Source organism: Hemitrygon akajei, chromosome 15 (assembly GCF_048418815.1).
Source record: "Hemitrygon akajei chromosome 15, sHemAka1.3, whole genome shotgun sequence".
NCBI lineage: Eukaryota > Metazoa > Chordata > Chondrichthyes > Myliobatiformes > Dasyatidae > Hemitrygon > Hemitrygon akajei.
The window spans coordinates 75,450,832-75,472,666 of NC_133138.1; the positions used below are offsets into that span (position 1 = coordinate 75,450,832).

General features: G+C 42.8%; 1 protein-coding gene across 3 annotated transcripts in view; it reads left to right on the forward strand.

Moving 5' to 3' along the window:
• The first annotated feature begins 531 nt into the window (after window positions 1-531).
• reep2 (receptor accessory protein 2) overlaps window positions 532-21,835 on the forward strand; it is a 98,730-nt gene continuing 77,426 nt past the window's right edge. For 2 of the 3 annotated variants that reach the window (XM_073067793.1, XM_073067794.1), the window contains exons 1-2: window positions 532-664; window positions 908-1,161. In XM_073067793.1, the coding sequence (XP_072923894.1) occupies window positions 596-664; window positions 908-1,161 (323 nt within the window). In that variant the 5' untranslated portion in view covers window positions 532-595. Of the gene's footprint in view, window positions 665-907; window positions 1,162-1,609; window positions 1,740-21,835 lie in introns of those variants that run through there. The other variant, XM_073067796.1, reaches the window with a different exon arrangement.

Sequence of the window (21,835 nt, forward strand, 5' to 3'; positions counted from 1 at the left end):
TTGAGTTGTAAAGATGGACCTGGATTCCCCAAAGCCATTGGAGGGCATCCAGAGGAGATTTACGAGAATGATCTGGGGAATGAAAGGGTTAATGTATGCAGAGTGTATGATGGCTCTGGGCCTGTACTTGAAGCATGAGTGGGGAACTCTTTGAAACCTACCAAATATTGAAAGGCCTGGATAGAGTGGACATGAAGAGGGAGAGTTAGGACTAGAGGGCACATGCTCAGAATCGACGGGTGTCCCTGAGGAACAGATATAAGGAGGAATTTCACCAGAGAGTGGAGAACCTGTGAAATTTCATTGCCACAGGTGGTTGTGGAGGCCAAGACATTGGGTATATTTCAAGCGGAGGTTGATAAATTCTGGATTGGTCAGGGCATTAAAGGCTATGTGGAGAGGGCAGGGGGATGGGTTTGAGAGGGATAATAAATCAGCCATGATGGGGTGGTGGAGTAGACTCGATGGGCCGAATTGCCTAATTGTGCTCCTAAGTCTTATGGTCTAAAGCAGATGCTTTAAATGGACGCACACGAACAGAGATACTGGGAGCATAAAGCGATTAGCGCCGACGGAGAGCTACTGATGCACTTAGATGATTAAAGACGTGATGTTTGATGTGTTGGGGCTAATCACTTCCACCGTTAGAACGGTCAACATTAAGGTAAATACTATTGTGACTTTGAACCTGATAAGAAACGAGCCACCATCTAAAACGTTAACAAGATTAGATCTGTAACCAGTGGGTTGGCATGACATCACTGCGGATTTACAGAAAGATAGCAAGCCGTTCCTCCAACGGGGAGAAACAGGGATAACATCAACAGACGTATCACGGCGACAGGACAAACTTGGCCATTAGGGCGGTGAGCAAAGGCTAAAACCAAGTTATTTATTTAATTTCTAGCAAAGAAGGTCGCCGCCTGCGTCATTCCCCTTTAAAGCAGCTCGCCCGTGCTTGAGCGGCCGGAACTGCGCCTGGTATCTATTCGCCGTGCGGGGGAAAGGTAGAGCCAGCCGCAGCCTTGGAGACAGCGCCCGCTGCGGCGGATCCTCTCTCTCTCTCTCCGGACACAACACTGGCTCCAGCTTCGGGACACACTGCCGGCCGCAAACTCGAGTTCTCGCCATGGTATCCTGGATGATCTCACGCCTGGTAGTGTGAGTATTGCGGATTATGACCGGTATCTCCCCGATCGGTGCAAACGGTCTGCCTCAGTCAGTCCCACTCAATCATCTGGCATTTTATCATTAGCAACCCTCACTCCACCACCCGTACCCATCGAGATGTCCTTGTTAAATGCCTTTGGAGAAACGAATCAAAAAGCGTATTTTGTTTCGCACGTAGCCCTTAGAGAACCTTGCCATAGATGAAAAGAAAATGTAAAATGGAAATATTCTCATTTTGTTGTTTGCATTCATTTGGAAATGGTCGCCCACAAGAACTTCGTTTTTAAATCATCTTTAAAAACGGGATCCGGTTGATGTAATCGCTTCTTGCTATCAGGTGGATATGAACGTTCTTGGGCTCTGGCTACAGAGGCGCCTGTGCTGGGAGCTCGCCCCAATTTGGTTGCCGCTGGCTCTTTGCTTTAATGCGATGGAGATCGCCGGGGGACCATGTGAGAGGGTTCGGGAGCCGGCGAGTGCAGAGCGACAGGGCGGAGGTCGGATGAAGAGGCAGGGTCATAATGGAGCCGGGCGTGGATGGCAGGGTGGGAGTGTTGGAGGATGCCAAGGTGAGTCTAGGACAGGGGCTCCGTGAGCATGTTGGGCTGGGTGGCAATTAACAATGGATTCCTTGGTGACAGTGGGTTTCTTGGAGCCAAGATGGACTCTGCTAAGAATGAGGTTGTGGAGAGGACGGGAGCCAGATGTTGCCAATGGCGGGGGAGGGGCGGGGGTGGGGGGTGGGATTCTCCTTCAGGGCAAGGATGGACTTCAGGAGGTCAGAAGTAAGGGTGACCTATCTCAAGGTGACCTTAACACTTCCTCCAGTGCGTGCAAGGGCAGGAGCATTGAGAGCTGAGCTAGGGCCACATTATAGGGAGAGAGAAGCTTTCTGGGCTGTGCTTGGTCCTTGCTCATTATTTGGAGGTTGGTATCATTGAGGTGGTTGGTGACATTTATTCTACCTTTCCCCCAACTGTCTCAGCAGAGACTGTGTGAATGAACATGGACCAGAGCTGGGATTCAGCTGTACTGTGTGAATGTCGGGAATTTTCTCACTGCACTAACCCTGCCACAGGGTAACACTGTGTGAATGAGGGCCAAACTGCATTTGCATGAGGACTAGTGTCGGTTGGCCTTGATGAGGACTGATTGGACGAGTGTCGTGAATGCTGATAGCACCTGGACGTTTGCTTTGTCAGTGCTGTGATTTAGTTGTTCTGCACTGATTCTTTATGCAGTAAACAATGTGTTTTAATTGCTCAAGTAATGCAAAATCCTGTTTTAAAGTAATTAAGTGTCACGTTATAAGGGTTGAAATAACAAATGACTCAAAGTGCATAAAGCTTTTGCTGTTTAATTGGACTAGTCGTCTGCCTCTTGTCAATTGAAATTATAATTATCAGATCGGGTCCTTCCCTTTCTGTCGAGTCACAAGATTAAATAAGGGGGAATATGCATAATGGTTGGAAACGAAAAACCGATGTGTTGTATTTTGGTCTGGTTCTGCCATTTAGGTACCTAGAATTTGTCTATAGTCTACCATGGATTTGTTGGTGTAGCTGGCAAAGTCAATGATTAGAACTGGTGGGCAGCATGTCAGGAAATGTAGGGGAGGCCTGGCCCAGCGGAGACGATTTAGAATCAGTTTTAACATCATCGGCACATGTCCTGAAACTTGTCAGCTTAGTGGCAGCAGTGCAGTGCAATACACGGTAACACTGAAAGAGATAAGTAAATCAATTACAGTAAGTGTATATGTATATGATATATTTAAATTAAAAATAGTGCAAAAACAAAAGTAATAAAAATGAGGTGGTGTTCATGGGTTCAATGTCCATTTGGGAATCGATGGCAGAGGGGAAGAAGCTGTTCCTGAATCACTGAGTGTGTGCCTTCAGGCTTCTGTACCTCCTACCTGATGGTAACAATGAGAAGAGAGCATGTACTGGGTGATGGGGGTCCCTAATAATGGATGCCCCCTTTTTGAGGCACTGCTCTTTGAAAATGTCTTGGATACTGTAGGGGCTAGCACCCAAAATAGAGCTGATAAATTTTACATTTTTCTGTCGCTTTCGATCCTGTGCAGTACCCCCCCCCCCCCACCCATACAAGACAGTGATGCAGCTTGTCTGAAAGCTCTCCATAATACATCTGTAGAAGTTCTCAACTGTTTTAGGTGACAAACCAAACCTCCACAAACTCCTAATCAAATATAGCCACTGTCTTGCCCTCTCTGTAGCTGCATCAATATGTTGGGACCAAGGTTAGATCTTCAGATCTTCACACCCAGGAACTTGAAACTGCTCACTCTCTTCACTTCTGATCCCTCTATGAGGATTGGTATGTGTTCCTTCCTCTTACCCTTCCTGAAGTCCACAATCAGCTTTTTGGTCTCACTGACACAGAGTGCAAGTCTGTTGCAGCTACACCACTCAACTGGCTGGTATATCTCACTGCTGTCCGCCCTCTCATCTCCATCTGAGATTCTTCCATCACTGGTTGTATCATCAGCAAATTTATAGATGGCATTTTAGCAGTGAGTGATTACTTAAATAATAAACTGCAAAATAACAGGTGACAAGAGAGAATCAAAACTTAACATGACAAGCAAACAAAATAACTGAAGGCTAGAAGCAACTGGTTGAGTCTGGTTGGTTCATATCAGTGAACAAGGACTGTGTATGAGAGCTGGGTTTAAATAGGCTGCGGGTGATGTGTTGGAACCAACTAGCAGTTGTCTCCTTTTAGTTGGGTGGAGACTGGGAGGAGCCTGCTTGTGCAGGCCTGACACCACTCATCCACAATGTGTGCCTTGGTTTTACTTGCAACATAAGTGTAAATTGGAAATGTAGCTTGGAGATCTTAGCACTGTTGATTAACTGCACAGATGCCAGGCTTCATGTGGAACTGCTCACAAAAAATGGCCCACTGTTGCACCAGCTGGTCAAACAAAGATAGCCAAGGTTTTGGATCTGGTGCTAGGAGCTCGTTGGTGGCTAGTTTCAGGTGCAGTCTTCTTGTCAGCATACCATATCTGTAATGTCCTATGGATGTTATGATGCAAGATCTGTAGTTGGTTGAATGAAAGTTTGTTAACAAAAGGAAGCTTTGGTTGGCAAATTCATTCCTGGGCATGATATTTGTTGTATTCAAAGAAGCTATATAATATACAACCTGAAATTCTTGTTCTTCACAGACATCCACAAAAACAGAAGAGTACCCCAAAGAATGAATGACGGTAAAAATGTTAGATTTATGGTGTTAAAGTCTGCTGTGTCACTTTTTTCGAGTTCTCTGACTTGAGAATCAGCAGCAAACTCTCCACCCCCCCCCCCCCACCAATATGAGTTGAGAGAGAGAGGTTTGTGAGTACAGAGACCTCCGACAGCTAATCTGCTGTTCCTGATATTCCGTTTTACCCCTGGCGCTTATGCCAGCAGCACCGGCATTGAATCAGCTCGTCCACAGGGTCTCAAAGCCTCGGAACCCCAAAAGCACGCTCGTCTTTTGGCCACGCCCATGGGATAAACGGCTGGTTGGTGAGACCCGGGAGTAGAAAATACCACCGTAAAGAACTGCAGTTTGAGTGCAGCTGAAGGTCAAGGGCACCGACGGAACCCATCCACCTTCTAAAGGAAAAAGAGAGATTAACGGTAGAAATTAAGTTGTTTCCATAGACAAGCCCTCTAGTACCACTGTAGGTCCAGCCAGTAGCTGTTTCCTATTCTGAGGGGTAGCAGTGTGGCTAAAGAAAGTAATTGATTGAAGAGTTCCTGTAACGCTGTAGATTGTGGAGTTGAACTAGATGCCTGAGTTTGCTGCATGCTCACTGACTTCTTTTTGATACACCACATTCTGCAAAAGAGAGTGAGATTGCAGAGGTTGAAGTCAAGTGACGGTAACAAGGAGTCTGCAAGTTTGCTGAAACGACTCGGAAATGTCCCGAACTTTGCTGCTATATCTAACTCGGGTAAGTTGGATTCTAATATTTTTGTAATTCTGAGGTTCTTTGGAAGTGAAGAAAGAGGCACAGAGCTTTTAGCTTACCGTCATTTTATTAAATGTTACAAGAACAAAGAAAGAACTGAAATAACAAGGGTAAAAGCAGTTGTGGTCATCTCATACTCAGACTAGAGATAATAATTAGCCTATAAGATAACTAGATTTAAGAAAACTAAGAAACTACTAGGAAAAATACAGAAGCAACTGTACTGTAATTGCTGGAAAATTCAATGAATAAGTACATGTATATAGGTGGATATATAAAATTCAAGGAAGCGTAGGAAAGTTACAGGGAAAATACAAGAAAAATAGCAAGTTTTCATCCTAATTTAACATTAGTATGTTAACTATTTGGCACGTGGATGAAGTAAAAATGGGAGGAAAATTTTAGGTTGATCTTGGAGTAGGTTAAAATGTTGGCACAAAATTGTGGGCTGAAAGGCCTGTATAATGCTCTATGTTACTAATTGATTAAATATCTACCGCTTGATGTTTTTCTTTTTTTCGTTCATTATTGTGTTTACTGGCCTCCTGACATTATCATGATGAAACTATCTTTCTGATCTTCGACAGAAGGTGTCATATTTTGAAGGTGCCTTCCCATTTCACAGCATCATCGCCTGGGGCTTTCTCCACATTGGAAAAAGCTACATGCAGCAAGCTACTTCAAAGGTTGATTGCACAAATAGATTTCAGCACCTGGGTGGTAGCATGTCACTGGCATGTCGGTTGAACCAGGGTAAGAAAAATTAAGGTAGTAAATTCTCAAAACAATTTTCCAAGGACTTGCATGCCCACTCACCTGTATGCTGTCTGCTTTGGAGTAGTAGATAATTCTACAGGTTCACAATTTAAGAATATACAATTATCCTGAGCAATTTGGAATCCTGTAGACCTCTTCAAAATTGGGCCAGCATTTACAACTTAATGTTGAGGGTTTATCAATAGCCAAGTTATAGTTCTGCCACGACGATAAACAAGTGGAACTTAGGGCTAAAATTGTGTATTGTTAAGTCCACTTACCCTATGTAATAGAACATAGACAATGGCTAAAACTGCTAGATAGAGTTAAGTAAGGAAATCATGTGGGTAACAACTTTGTTTACAAAACAGGCACTTTCTAATGATGCATAACATGGGAACTGGTGAGGAATAGTGATGTGGTTGTCCACACACAGAAATTATAAAAGCTAGTGCACTGGTACAAAGATGAATAAGCAGAGCCATTGGAGTACTATGGATTGCTATCTGAAGGGGGCTACGATGTAACAATAAGGAAGTCCTGCTGTGTACAATCTGTTCAGACCTTGTTTGGAGTACTGACCTGAATTTTGACAGCAATAATTAGGAAAAGTACTTGCGCTTTTAAGAGAGCACAATGTTCATCCGACTTAAAAGGACTGTTGTATAAACCTGGCTTGTATTTCACTTGACTTTAGAAGACTGGGCAGGGATCTAATTCAGCTACAAAGGCATTTGCTAGATCAGATTTAGAATGACTGTTAGGTTCATAAAGTTCATTAAAATTAGAGCTTAGTCATTAAGAATCAGATGTGAAAATATTTACTGTCACACTGGTCAGAGGGAAAACTATAAATCCTTCGATGTCTTTGGATTTATTTATTTGGTTTATTGAGATCCAGCATGGAATAGACCCTTCCAGCCCATGGAACCACATCACCCTAGCAACCCCCCACAACCCCGATTAACCCTAACCTAACCGTGGGACAATTTTACAATGGCCGACCAACCTACCCAGTACATCTTTGGACTGTGGGAGGAAACTGGAATACCTGGGGGGGGGGGAGGGGGAACCCACGTGCTCTATGGGGAGGGGACGTACATAGACTCCTTACCGAACAGCACTAGAGTTGAACTCTGAACTCCAGAACACCCTGCTCTTCAATATTGTCGCACTCACCACTCCGTGGCGCTCCGAGACGAGCGTAACTTTCAGGACCGAGATTGGCAGAGTTAGTTGGGTAAGTTTGTCAAGAGTTAAGTAAGCAAAGGCGGGTGGATGGAATTGAGATGTGTTCTAATAGAAGGCGAACGTGCTCATGAGCAACCTATTCCTAAGCAGCTTCTGTGGCCTTGCAAGTTCAGGATCTACACATTTTACAGGTGGACTGGAAAGGCTTTTGGAATTCCAATCTGAAGCCTGGGTTGCATGACTGTGGGAAATCCAATTGCAGGTTTCAACAAGAGATCACTGCAAAGACGCCACGTGCAGAATCACCACCTTATTTCTTTGATTGCACTTTCAATTCTTGGGGTGGAGGTTTTGTGGGTTGTAACAACACACACAATCTACGCTGACATCTGAGTGCTTTGCCAGTTCATTCATGTATTGCCAAAAGCACAGTCTCTTGTTTTACCAAGGTTTCGGCTGCCTGGCCAGATAACTGCAAAATATCTCATTTTATGCAACGCAAGAAACTCTGCTTCTGTCCCGGCAATATTCATCCCTTAATTAGGACCAAAAAAAGATCAATCTTTGTTCTTCTGGAAACTTGCTTGTGCATATTGGTGGCTGCCTCCATGACAACAGTGACAGCATTTGATGCCGTCCATTGATTGATAGATTATAAAACACCATGGAACAGCTTCAGGCTCTTTCAATACATAAATAAATTTTAAGTCCTTTTATTTGTGCGAGGATTTTTGCTGCTTGAGGTATTGGAATGAGAGGAGATGGCTTTTTGTCTTGGGAACAAAGATGGTTAACAGCACTTTTACAGTGTTGCTACCCAGGTTTGTTAAATTTAAAAAATGCAGTAATGACAAATATCCTGAGGGTCTCTTGCACATGTTTGTGTATTTAAAAATATATATTTGCAAACGCACTGTATGATCTGTTATCATATTCTTGAGTCATTGTGAATAATGCTTTCATTAGTAATTAGGTCAATTGCTTTATGACATACTATTCCCTCCAGTTTATCATCCTTCATCCAATAGGAATAGAGCTACCTCACCGCGTTCCTCAACACATAGAGCACCAAGCTTATCCTAGAACTGTTAATCATGCAGTACTGTGCAATATCTTTATTCAGATCCAGCTGCAGGGTTTTGTATCGAACATCTTTGTACCCAACTGTTGGAACAGTGAGATCCCGAAAGACAGGTTTGTTGAGATTTCTCCATCATTAAACAAAGCGTAGCCATGTTGCTTAAACTGAGAGCCAAATGCACATGCGGGGCTGTCTAACTATGCTTTGGGGTAAAAGTTAATTGCACACTGCTATTAAGGTTGTAAAATATGGTTTTAACTATTGTTATTTATTGATTTGGTATGAATAAGTATAAAAGCATTAAGAACAATGAATCATAAATCAGTTTAAACTGAGAGAGGGTATCCGAAACTGATACCTTGCTCTTTCACCAGGTCTTTGTCACTGGCCCTGGCATTTTCCTCAGTGGTTCAGTGTTAGTTTTAGTTTGATTGAGCTTTTAGATAGATAGATACTTTATTGATCCCAAAGGAAATTACAGTGTCACAGTGGCATTACAAGTGAAGCAATATTTTATTAAATGAAAATGAAGGCGGTAGTGGAAACAAATGTTAACAAGTTTTACGATTTATACACAGAGGAAGGCTGTTCACCCTTTTGGGTCAGTTCCAGCTCCCAATCTCCCTCATTACTTTCCCACAGACCTGCAATTGATCCTCTCTTGTATGCCCATCAGTTCTACTTGTTTCTTTTCTCACTTACCTTGACCAGGAGTAATTTAATTATCCTGCCAACATGCCTTTGAGGGGAGGGAGGAAGGTGGAGCCCATGTACAGGTTCCACACAGACAGCACGCAGACCACTGCATTAAAACTGTGGATTGGGAACATTGTAATTCGTAAATGGGATTTGGAAAGAACAATGAACAAGTCACCTTTGTAAATTGCTGCAGGCCATTGGTGTGAACACTTCCAGTGTTAATAGGAAGCTGTAGGTCTAGGATATTGAAATAGCAATGTAAGAAACATGCTTTTTGCACCATCTTTCTCGTGAGATAATTGGCAAATTTGTGAAGTTTTGTATGTGACTTTGAATTTTTTTTTACATAGTGGAAATTCAAAGGTTAATGGAACTTCAGATCATTTTAGCTGCATTTAATGACCCACTGCAGATGCAGTCTCACTGGACCTCCACTCTGCTTGGATCAGCTGGGCAATAGTAACATGTTTATTGATTACATCTCAGCCTCAACACTACCATTCCCTCAGAATCAAAAAGCTCCAAAACCTGGGCCTCTGCACCTCCCTCTGCAATTGGATCCTCGACTTCATCACCAGCAGGCCACAGTCTGCAGGTCGGAATTAACATCTCCTCTTTGCTGACTATCAACACTGGCACACCTCAAGGATGCGTGCTTAGCCCACTGCTCTACTCTCTCTACACCCACGACCGTGTGGCTAGGCACAGCACAAACACCATCTGTAAACATGCTGCCGAGGCCACTAAAGCTGGCAGAATTTCAGATGGTGACAAGGAAGATCTGTCAGCTGGGTGAGTGGTGTCACAGGAACAACCTTGCACTCGATGTCAATAAGACCAAGAAATTGATTGTAGACTGCAGGAAGGGTAAGTCAGGGGAGCACACACCAGTTTTCACTGGGGAATCAAAGAGTGAGCAGATTCAAGTTCCTGGGTGTCAACATCTTTGAGGATCTATCCTGGGCCCAATTACAAACAAGGCACAACTCATTAGGAAACATGAGGAACTCTGCAGATGCTGGAAGTTGAAGCAACGCACACGAAATGCTGGTGGAACACAGCAGGCCAGGCAGCATCTATAGGGAGAAGCACTGTCGACGTTTCCGGCCGAGACCCTTCATCAGGACTGACCCTGCTGATGAAGGGTCTTGGCCTGAAACGTCAACAGTGCTTCTCCCTATAGATGCTGCCTGGCCTGCTACAACTCATTAGGAGTTTGGGGAGACTTGGTATGTCAGCAAACACTCTTGCAAATTTTTACAGATGTACCATGGAGAGCATTACCATCTCGTAGGGAGGATCCATCGCACAAGATCAGAAAAAGCTGCAGAAAATTGTAACCATCAGGGGCACTAGCCTCCTCAGCATCAAGGACAAATTAGGCGGCTTTCATCACTAAGGACCCCCATCACCCAGGACACGTCCTCTTCTCACTGCTATCATCAATGAGGAGGCACAGGGGCTTGAAGACCCACATTCAACTTCTCAGGAACAGCTTCTTCCCCTCTGCCATCAGTTTCTGAATGGACAATGAACCCATGAACACTTCCGTGCTATCTCATTTTGCACTACTTATTTAATTTTATTTTTTATATATTATTGTAATTTATAGGGGTTATTGCTGTGTAATAAAACAACAAATTTCATGACATACGCAGGTGATATTGAACCTGATTCTGAGTGCAGTGAGTGATACGCTGTAACAGGTGTTGAAGCATCTGAGGGAGGAAGGAGAAGTTAATGGTCAGGATCTTTGTTTACCAATTTTGGCCATTATGCCAGAGTCAATTTTGAAGACTCACAGATCTACTTCTTCCTGTCAGTATAGCATTCATGTCACTGTAGTGGGAGATAACTAGGGAAGATGTTCATTTGGAATGTTGGCAGAAAGAAATGATTTCATGAGTGTGTTCTGTGTCAGGCTATTACGCCTTTCTGATGGTCCAGTTCAACACAATTGGTACTAGATGTTTATTGTTGGCATATTTAAAAACCTGCATTTAATTTTGCCAGTTGCTCCTCTGCCATTTGAACTCGTGATTCATGATCATTAGCCCAGGAGCACAAACATTTTGCTGTGTCATCTCCTGTCAATTGTTTTCCACTCTGTGGTACAGGAGGAAACCAAACACTCAGATCTTTTTCTAAGGGTCAGTAGTTCCATAATAAAATACATGGAAGTCCTTAATTTTTTGTTGCATTGTTAACCAGGAATTATCTGATGGTGCTGCAGTGTTGGACTTCTTGGAGAGTTTAGTAGCAGTGCATGCATGCGTTCCTGCTGCTTCCAGATCTTAATTCTGCCCATTGAAATAGGCAAGCCACTTGCTGCAAGTACAGCAAGCTTATTCATTTCAATGTAGAAGTATGGTAGTGAGGCAGAAAGTTAAGAATAAAGCAGTTTATATTTCATTTAAATTGGTTAATTTAAATGCATTTATTTATTTTAAAATATTTAGATATATTCTCGTTCAGCGTATAATTTTTGATTTTTTTCTGAATAATTCTTGAGTGACTGTCGGAGATATCTGTGATTATAGCACTTTTGACAGTTGGTTCAGCTGGGGAAGTGAATTAACCAAATCTCAAAGCACTTCGGTAGGGATTTATGATTGGCCTACAATTTTTGTGGAAGTAAGTGGGGTTTGCAATCTTGCACCAGTTCTGATTTAGCCCAGCATCCAAAAATCACCTCCTGCATTTCAGAGCAAACCGGTTTACATGAAGTAGTGCAGTCACCGATGTTCTTGCTGCAGGCAAAGCAGGGATTTTGTGGAATCCTTTAGCAAAGAGGTTAAAAAAGCAAGTTGGACCATCATTCTTTTTTTAAATATCCTTTATTGAATTTTGAGCTCAGATAATTTATGCTGGAGGACAAATAAATTGATTCCATCATTGGTGTCCCAGCTGCTGGCATTTAGTTCCTAGCCAAGACTATATTTATTTTACTGATGGCTCAGTGTTTACATCATTAACGTCAGCCTGAGAGAGCCAGTGCCTGCTGATGGATTGCTTCCCATAAAATCTGTGTTCTGCTCTTAAGTTCCAGAACCTCTAATAATCCCACGATTATAGGATCCAGTCCTGAAAAGTTAACTCTTTTTCTCTTTCCACAGATTCTGACTGTTTCTGGCACTTTCTCTTTTTATTGCAGACTTTCAGCATCTGCATTTTCTTATTTTTGATTTACGAATAGAATTTGGGATCATTTTAGTACACAGCTCGTTGACGCAATAAATAAACTTTTAAAACAACAGTCAAAATGCATGATCAAATTCAGCATTTTGGATATGTTTTGAACCATGATTGCTCTAGTGAATTATATTGTTTACTCTTCACTGAACGTTGTTAACATTCATCACAGTTAATCGAATGAAACAGATTCAGTGGCACCACAGATGGTTTAATGTCTCTAATATTGAGCATTTCACTTCACCCAGTAAATTAGACATCTTCTCCGGTACATTTCAGAAGAACGATCCACTCTCTGCTACAAACAATAAAGATAATCACACAGAAAATGATTCAGGAATAAGACTGAGAGTCAAGCAACCACTCACTTCCACCTCAAACCCTCCCCAACAACACTTCAAACCATGTCAAGATTTAATCTTAGTGCTCCATAAAACATCAAAGTTATCAACAAAACTGGCATAAGCCGTTGATAGCCTATAATTGTAATGGAAAAGGAGATTATAGTACTGATCATACAAATCAGATTACAGTTTAGTTAACTAAAGTAATCTCAATGCAAATTAGGTAGGAATTTTTTGCTTGGAATAAAAAGGTGTCAGATCAATAGTGACATTTGTTTTATTTTCGCTTTCAGCTGCAAATCATAAAAAGGCAGTTACTTCAAGAGGAGAACCTAGTTCACAACTTATGACTTGACTTCCTTTGATTGCAGAACAAAAGCAGCAGGTGTGAGATATTTGCCTGACAGAAAAGCTCTGGAGTGACATTATCCATTGGGCTGTGCTTGCCCTGAAGAGTTTGCAGCTGAAATTAGGTCACATTTTCTGATTTGGGATACACATCAGCCAAGTGTAGGGCGCACTGTTTTCAGAGTGCCCTCACTCATCAAGGTGAGCTATTGAAGGGAGTGCTCTCGCCCATGACAAAACACCCTGCAATGAACCCCAGAAGTTTGCTGGTCACTCCCAGCTACCATGAGCAGTTTTGGCAAGGGGTGCTGCCATTTTGCCAATTAGCTGTGTGTGGTGGGCTCAGTGAGCATGCAGTTCCTGGAAGCAGGGCAGATAAATCAGAATCAGGCTTATTATTACTAACATACGTCGTAATATTTGCTGTTTTGCAGCAACAGTACAGTGCAATACAAAAAAATGACTACAAGTAACCACAAGAAGTATATTAAAACTTGGTGCAAAAAGAGAGCAGAATGGTGAGCAGAATTTTCGCTCATGGGCGAAAAGAGCAGCACAGAACCTCCGCAGGTGCACTGTCCCCCAAAGTGATCAAGGTATTGTCTTCAAGGAGCTGATCCTAAGATTAATATCTTTGGATCAGGAGGACCAGGGACAACCCTTAGTAATAATGATCAGAGACGCACAGAGAGAACCTGTACTTACCGACAAGTTACCTTTATTGTCTCAACTAAAAAGCACATGGGTTCACAAGCTAACTAGCTATGTGCACCCCACTAGAATTTCCTGACCCTCCATGAACAGCCAATGAAGGGAAAAGGTATCACACAGGAAAGATCTCCATCCCATTGGCTCAAGGTTACCTGACCTACCGGGGTCACCTTTTACTGGGTCTAGTCCAGGGCTACCAACAATATCGTTCTATGGTCTCTGCCCCCAGCCTTGTGCCTTTGTTCCTTTCAGCACTAACTGGTTCAAGCCAGTCAAAGCTAGGTGACCCAGACACTGAGTTTAACGAGATTACAGATGACTCCTCTGATATATCTGCCACTTTAACAATAAAGTTGTCTGAGAATGATCACTGGTTTAGCAGGCCGTTGCCTGAAGCTTTTTGTGTCCACATTCAGTTGCTCCGATTGGATGATCCCAGAGCGAGAATAGGTTCAGAGTTCACAAAATGAGGGGACTGCAAGGAAGCCTGAGAAAATGGGGAGAAACAAACACAATTGGTTTGTCTACTCCCCCGTCCTTCATTCATCCAAGTCCACTGATTTGTAGATTGTAGTTCCTTTTGCCTACCTCCACTGTCCTTGATTCGTCGGAATACACTGATTTGTAGACTATAGTTCTTTCTAGCCAACAGAGCGATATCTCAGAAAGTCAGCATCCATCATTAAGAACCCCCATCACCCAGGTCATGTCTTGTTCTCATACTACCAACGCTAAAGAGATACAGAAGCTTGAAGGCACACACTCAGTGATTCAGGAACAGCTTCTTTCCCTCTGCCATCTGATTTCCGAATGGACATTGAACCCATGAACACTACCTCACTACTTTTTTATTTCTATTTTTGCATTACTTAAATTTATTTAACTATTCACTGTAATTCGCGGTTTTTTCTTTCCATTATTATGAACATTGTACTGCTGCCAGAAAGACGACAAATTTCACAATGTATGCTGGTGATATTAAAGCTAATTTTGATCCGGATTCTGATACCAGTTCTCTGAAACCTGTACATTTCCAGGGTCTAAAGATCTTTAGGCCATTGGTGTTGGAGGTTTGTTGATCTTCTGTAGGTAGAGTTCCTGCCATGCTCCAATGCCTGGACAACTCTCCTTCTAGAGTTTGAGGCCATGTTCATCGGAACATAGCAGTAACTGGATCGGTGCAGTCAGCAGCTAATTCATCCAATAATGACCGGCAGCTGAGTGAGCTCACAGAGGATTGCAGGATTGCCAAATGTGCGGAGAGCAATGGAGAGCATGCTCTGTCAGAGCGTGTCATTTTTACAGAGCCTGGTGTTCTACATGGATCTCAGTGGCTTTCCCGTGCCAGGACTAGTTTTCACTAGACTCAGCACAAGTGAAGTTCCTGAGCAGAAGCAAGAGTGCCTGACTTTGGTGTCAAGGTAACATCGGACCAAAAGCAGCACCAAAAAGCCCTGGTAAAAAAATGAAATCAAAGGGCAAGCATCGCAATGGTTGGAATTATTCCTGTCCCAAAAGATTAGCCAGCCGGTGGTGTAGTGGCGTCCACACCGGTCTTTGAGGCGGACGGCCCCAGGTTCAAATCCGACACATCTTCCATCAGTGCTGGACTGAACACAAAACTAGCAACTCGACCTTGTAAAAAAAAAAGACAAAATTGCAAAAGAAACAAGATTACTGCCTGATGCACCTCAAGACATGGAAAGGAACATCAAAAGGATTATGATAGTTGGAGGTCAATCATCACTACCCCAGGACATGAGTGCTGGAGTTTCTCAGGGCATATTGCCAGGCACAGTAATCTTAAAATGTGTAATCTATGACCTTTCATCCATCATTGGGTCTTAGTAGGTATGTACAGTACAGTTATGATTGAACATTTTGGAATTCCATTTGTAGCTCCTCAGGAAATGAAGCAGCACATGCCCGAGTGAAATAAGACAGCAGTCACAGTCACTAAAAGGTGCAGAGTGAACACAGGCCTTTTGGTTAACCGCACACTGACCATCAGCGGCCCATTCACACTACAACTCGTGTACTCAATATGTATTGCTTATTTATTTGTGTATTTATTTTTTATTATTTGTTTTCTTTGTGCATAGCTGGTTTGTCTGTCTTTGTTCTGAGTGGCTTTTCATTGATTCTATTGTGTTCCTTTGTATGTACTGTGAATGCCTGCATGAGAATGAATCTTGGAGTAGGATATGGTGACATACTGTGGATGCACTTCCATAATAAATTTACTTTTGAACTTCATTACATTAATCTCAATTTTTATTCTCCTCGCATTCTCATCAACTCCATCCCATCTCCTGCTGACTTGATCACTACGAGTAATTTACAGTGGCCACTTAACCTACCACGTCAATTGATTTGATCCGGGCATGGCTGATGAGTAGAAAGTACTCTTAATGTCAATGAACCGCCAGACAATGACCACTTCTAACGAGAGAGTCTCACCACCCACCATTGATGTCCAATGCTATTACCATTGCTGACTCGCTCATTTCCAATTAGGGATCTTCACCAACTGGGAACTCAGTTGGATCAGTCATGTAAGCATTTTGGCAACAAGGGCAGGTTAGAGGCTTGGTATCCTTCTGCGAGAGACTCCGTTTCAAGTTCTCCACGGCCTTTTCGCCATCTATAGGTCACAAGTCAGCAGTATAATAGAATAATGTCCACTTGGTTGGAAAAGTACACGTGGAAATTTTAACAACAATTTCCATTAAGTGGTGCGGCCAGCCTGTACCCATGGCAACTGTGGGTTAACAAAGGTTGAGTGTTCCACTTTTCAGGTACTTTCATTGTCTTCACGTGGCATGAAGCAGTAAGTTTGAGACAAACACCTGGATTGCCAGCAGCAAACCCTGGTGACAGTTTGCCAAACTTGTTGATGTTGGCACCACTACTGCCTGCAGTTCTTTCGTTTATATTTAACGCTCTTTGAGCTAGTTGAACTATTTCCATGCGTTTGAGCACATTGAGGAAGCTGATCTCCTCAGAATTTCACACACAGCAGTCTCTAGAGTTTACAGAGAATGGTGGAAGAATCAAAAAACATGCAGTGAATGGCAAAGCTGCCTTGTTAATGAGAGAGGTCAGAGGAGAATGCCCAGACTGGTTCAAGCTGACGGGAAGGTGACAGTAACTCAAATAACCATGTGTTACCACAGCGTCCCTGAATGCACAACACATCAAATCTTGAAGTGGATGGTCAACAGCAGCAGAAGACCGCAAACATACTCCCAGTGGCCACTTTATCGAGTACTGGAGGTACCTAATAAAGTGGCCACTGAGGCTTTATAATCTGAGTTCAACATTTAGCTAATACTTTCTCAGTTGTAATAGAACCACAAATCTGACTGCATGCAAGGTTCTTCCACTTCCACCTCTTTCGTAGATATGCTTGTGAAGCAGCATATCATTCTTCATGAGAGATATGGAAATCTTTTATAGTACATATACCACTGATTGACCTGAGAAAGAAATCTCTTTGCAATGCCTTTCAAACCCTGGCTGAAAAACGGTGGGATTGAAATGGCAAGCCATCTCTGTCCTTGTTGCTTGCAAGTAATTTATCCATGTATTTCCTTTTTAGAAAGGTCTCTTTTGGCTCAACAGACCAGGGATTTTTAACCTCTGCATCCTGTGATTGATTGATGATTTATTCTCTTCCACCAAGACTTCCTTATCTTCGGTGGAGCTGCCACCTTTCTTCACCATTTGCTTTAAACAATTGGCACCATTTTATTCTCATAAGATCTGCTATAATTCTGCTTGCCTTGTATTGTTTACTGTAACATGTAAATGGCATGGAATCTAGCCACATTGTATGTAACCAATGTAAAGTGAATTGCGACTTGTTAAAGTATTGCATCCAGTAAATATTTCAGTCATGACTAAATGACCCAGGTCATGCCTTAGCCTCATTGCCACCATCAGGAAGGGGGTACAGAAGCCCGAAGACACACACTCACTGATTTTGGAACAGCTTCTTCCCCTCTGCCATCCAATTTCTGAATGGGCATTGAACCCATCAACACTACTCAGTACTTATTTTTCTATTTTTGCACTACCTATTTCATTTGGCTATTTGATAGATATATTGCTGTGATTTATGTTTTTGTCTCTATGATCATATATTGTTCTGCTGCTGCAAAGACAGCAGATTTCATAACATATTAAGCCTGATTCTGATTGTGACTGATTGTAGTGAGGCCTGATCTAACCTGAATAATCCCCATCAATTTGCCTCACCACACTCCCAAATAATCAACAACTGGGGCACTTCAGGAATTGTGAAGTGAAACCTGTGGACCATAAATCAAAGTATGATAATGTCTCCAATAAAATGAAAAAGGATCTTGTGCTTTCCCCATGTATATGATGAATAAACTCTTCACGAGCTTCCAGCGGGTACGGGTGTCGATTATAACCAACATTTTGATGACAAACTATGCCATCTTCATCAGGGATGATGCCTGAGGTTGTCTAATCTGGTGGTATTTATACCCCATCGTCCGTCCCTCCTGATTGGTTAGTCCTCATCCAATCTGGTTTCCGCTGTCCTAGCTTGTTTACAATCAATTTCCAGTTCTTACTTAGAGTAAGACCTGTGCTTTTGTTAAAATTTTTCCTCCGGTTTTATTTCAATGGTTTCCTTCACCCGATGGTCCCAAAAGCCATTGGCACAGCACAATCGTTTTGTCCTGTCGAAGTTAATCCTATGGTCATTGTGAATGCAGTGTTCTGCTACCACCGATTTCTCCAGGTAACCCAAATAGATACACCTCCAATGCTCCTTGATACGGGTTTGCACCATACATCCCATCTGGCCGATATACACTGCTCCGAATCCTGTAAACACCAGCGGTCCCGAGTCGCAGGTCATCTTTGACCCGCACGAGCTGTGACCTGAGCTATCACAAACCCGTAAAGAAGCTCAAGCTGGAGAATACATCGAGCATTGATAAATGGATCTAACATTTTTCTCTGCCTCCTGCAGAGACAATTCAGTACCAAGTTCATTACATGATGTGAAATTTGTTGTGTTGCAGCAGCAGCGCAGTGCAAAGACAAGACTTCTCTAAAAAGTACAAAATAACTAGTGCAAAAAGGAGGGTTATGGGCTGAGTGCGGGTCAGTGGGACTAGGTGAGAGTAAGCGTTTGGCATGGACTAGGAGGGCCGAGATGGCCTGTTTCCGTGCTGTAATTGTTAACGTGGTTATAAATAAAGGAATGACGAGGTAGTGCTCATGGTTTCATGGACCTTTCAGAAATGGCGCTGTCTCTACAGCATTGAGTGTAGATCTTCAGGATCCTGCTCTCCTCCCAGAGACGAGGGCATGCCATGGATAGTGAAGGACCTAGTGAAGGCGCTGTCAGTGGTGAGGAGGGTTCTGCCCCTGATGGAGCTGGCTAAGTCTACAGTCTTCTGCAGCCTTTTGAGATCCTGTGCATTAGAGTCTACATGGTCGGCTGCAATGGCACCAGTCAGAACGTTATCCACCATTTATCTGTAGAAATTTGCAAGAGTATTTGGTGACACACCAACCCTCCTCAAACTCCTAATGAAGAGGAGTTGCTAGTGTGGTATCCTCATGATTGTATGAAATTGTTGGGCCCAGGATGGATCCTCTGAGAGGCTGATACTCAGAAACCTGAAGCTGTACATCCATTTCACCACCGATCCCTCAATGAGAACTTGTGTGTCTTTTCCCAACTTCGCTCTTCCAGTGGTCCACAATTAATTCCTTGGTCTGGCTGATGTTGAGTGCGAGGTTGTTGTAGTGACACCACTCAACCAGCTGATCTATTTCATTTTTTTTGTGCCTCTTTGTTGCCACGTAACTTCTGAGATTTTGCCAACAACAATGGTGACCTGCAGATTTTGGATCCTTTCACTTGATTCACCACTCCAGTCCAAACTGGACTCAGCATGTACTCAGCACCCTCCCCTGCAATTTTTTTCACAACTTGTAATGAGAAATGAGAAACAAGGTCATGCCTGAAAGATATTAAGATAAAAATAGTGAGCCCAGATTTTTTTTTCAACACACTCATCTCTGAACTGAGCAGCAAGATAATATGAGACATAAAATCAAAGAGCATTGACTTTCCAAATCGATGAGAATTACAAAGCTCTCCTTTGCTAAATTAAATTTTTGTTTGTTAATCAAGCACCACCCCTACAGGCACAGGGCACTTGAACCCTCATTTCTTAGCTCTACAGCTATTCCATTCGCCCTCTACCAAGACCCTCTAGTGCCACACGTCCACGTCCTGCCAAATTGTTCAGTACCAACTGAATCAATCCACACTATCTATATCTCTCCTCCATCACCCTAATATTGGCTGAATTTTCCATTCGTTGACACTGAGAAGATTTCCTAATCAGTTGAAATTCCACTAATCAGCAAATTTTAGAAATATTCTATTATTATATTTGTGGCGAATCCTTGCAGGATTTATAGATTTACTGATGTTACCTGGCAACTTCTTCATGTAGCATTTTGGCTTTTGCCCTAGAAGTGAAACAGTCAGGCTAATAATTAATGAACTATTTTTGCATAAACTTAGGAAATACCAAAAATGAAGCTAATGAAGTGGGTCTGCAGTGAAGTCACTGTTATAATGCAGGAAACACTGTGTATAAATTACAGAGAGAAAGACGCTGTTGAATGTTGTAGCTGAGTAACTGCAGAGCAATTTTTTGTATCGCGCTCTGGAGGTGGAAAGAATGGATATTTACGGTGGTTGGTGTGAGCCAGTTGAAGATGCTGCATTCTTCGTGAGAATTGCTGGAGGTATACTCATCCAAGCGTGTGAAGAATATGCCAGCATGTTCGTGACCTGTGCCATTTTGATGATGATGTAGCTTTGAAGTATCAGCAGGTGACACCTGCCTTATCCTTGTCACCATGAATTTTAATGTGGTTGGTCCTCAGCTGAATTTCTGTTCAATGTTGACCCCCCCCAGGATATTCATTCTGGAGGTTGTAAAGGTACTCAATGCCAAGGACAAGTATTCAAACTCTCTCTTATTGGAAAAGATTATTGCTTTGTACTCTGGTGGTATGAATGTTATCCACCATTTATCGGTTCATGGTTGAATATTATCAAAGTCTTGCTGCATGCAGGCTTGAAGTGCTTCGTTGAATGAGTTACTAATGGATAACCTGTGACATAGGTGAGGCCGCTTCTTACAACTTCAAGTTCCCTCTCTTCAGCAAGAGTCATTCTTGTGGAATGTGAGAATGGCATCAACGTAGCTGTTGTGTTGGAGCACCTGCCGCTCCTCTTTGAGGTGGGTGAAAGGACAGAGGTTAGCAGTTTTGCACATTGCTGGCTGCACAATGCACCCTGCTGGCTTATCTCCGATGTTCACTCTTGCGATTGCATATTCCCCCAGCTCCTCGTCCTCGGAGTCTCGCCAGGGGAATCTGTACAGGTACACTTCTCAGTCTTCCAACCAAACCGAATTGTACATCTTTTTTATGTCACCCAGAGCATGTTTGTTCTACTCTCATTTGCAGTTACCAATGAGTATCGCCATTTCTTGACCTTTTGTTGGAATTTGGGTTGTTGATGGAACAGTTCAATCCTGGGGTACTGCCCTGAAGAATTCCTGCTGTTACGTCCTGAGGCTGGACGATTGACATATAACAACCACAGTCATCTTCCTTTATAAAAGGCCTGAGTCCAAACTCAGGGATATTTTCTCCATGATGCTGCATGTAGTCAATTGCTGCCTTGATATCAGAACTTGGATCAACTCTGTGATAAGGCCTAGTGGTCCTCACAGAATCCAATCTGGATATTAGTGAGGAGATTATTAATGAGTAAGTGTGGCTTGATAGAACTGTCAACAACAGGGCAAACTTGAACAATTTTCCACCTTGTCAGGTAATTGCCTGAGAAGCACAGGTAGCTCTGGAGAGAGGGGTATGCTTGCCTGACTGGAAAATCTCTCTGGTGTTAAGGAAACTGACTAGAATTGTAAGAATCAGTGCTATTAATAACACTCTCTTCAATTCCACATGTTAATTTCAGGTCTGTCTTTGAACAATTGAGGCACAACTGTTTAAGTTATGAACCAGACCAAGTTGGAGTTCCTCACTGTGGAAGACACTAGCAGTAAGGTGGAAGTTCCAGCTGTCAGGGATAATGAAGTGTGTGAAGCTACCATTACTAGAGAGAAGGTTCTTTGGAAACTGAAAGGTCTGAAGGTAGCTAAGTCACCTAGACCAGATGGTGTGCACCCCAGGGTTCTGAAAGAGGTGACTGAAGAGATTGTAATGATCTTTCAAGAATCACTAGATTCTGGCATGGTTCAGGAAGACTGGAAA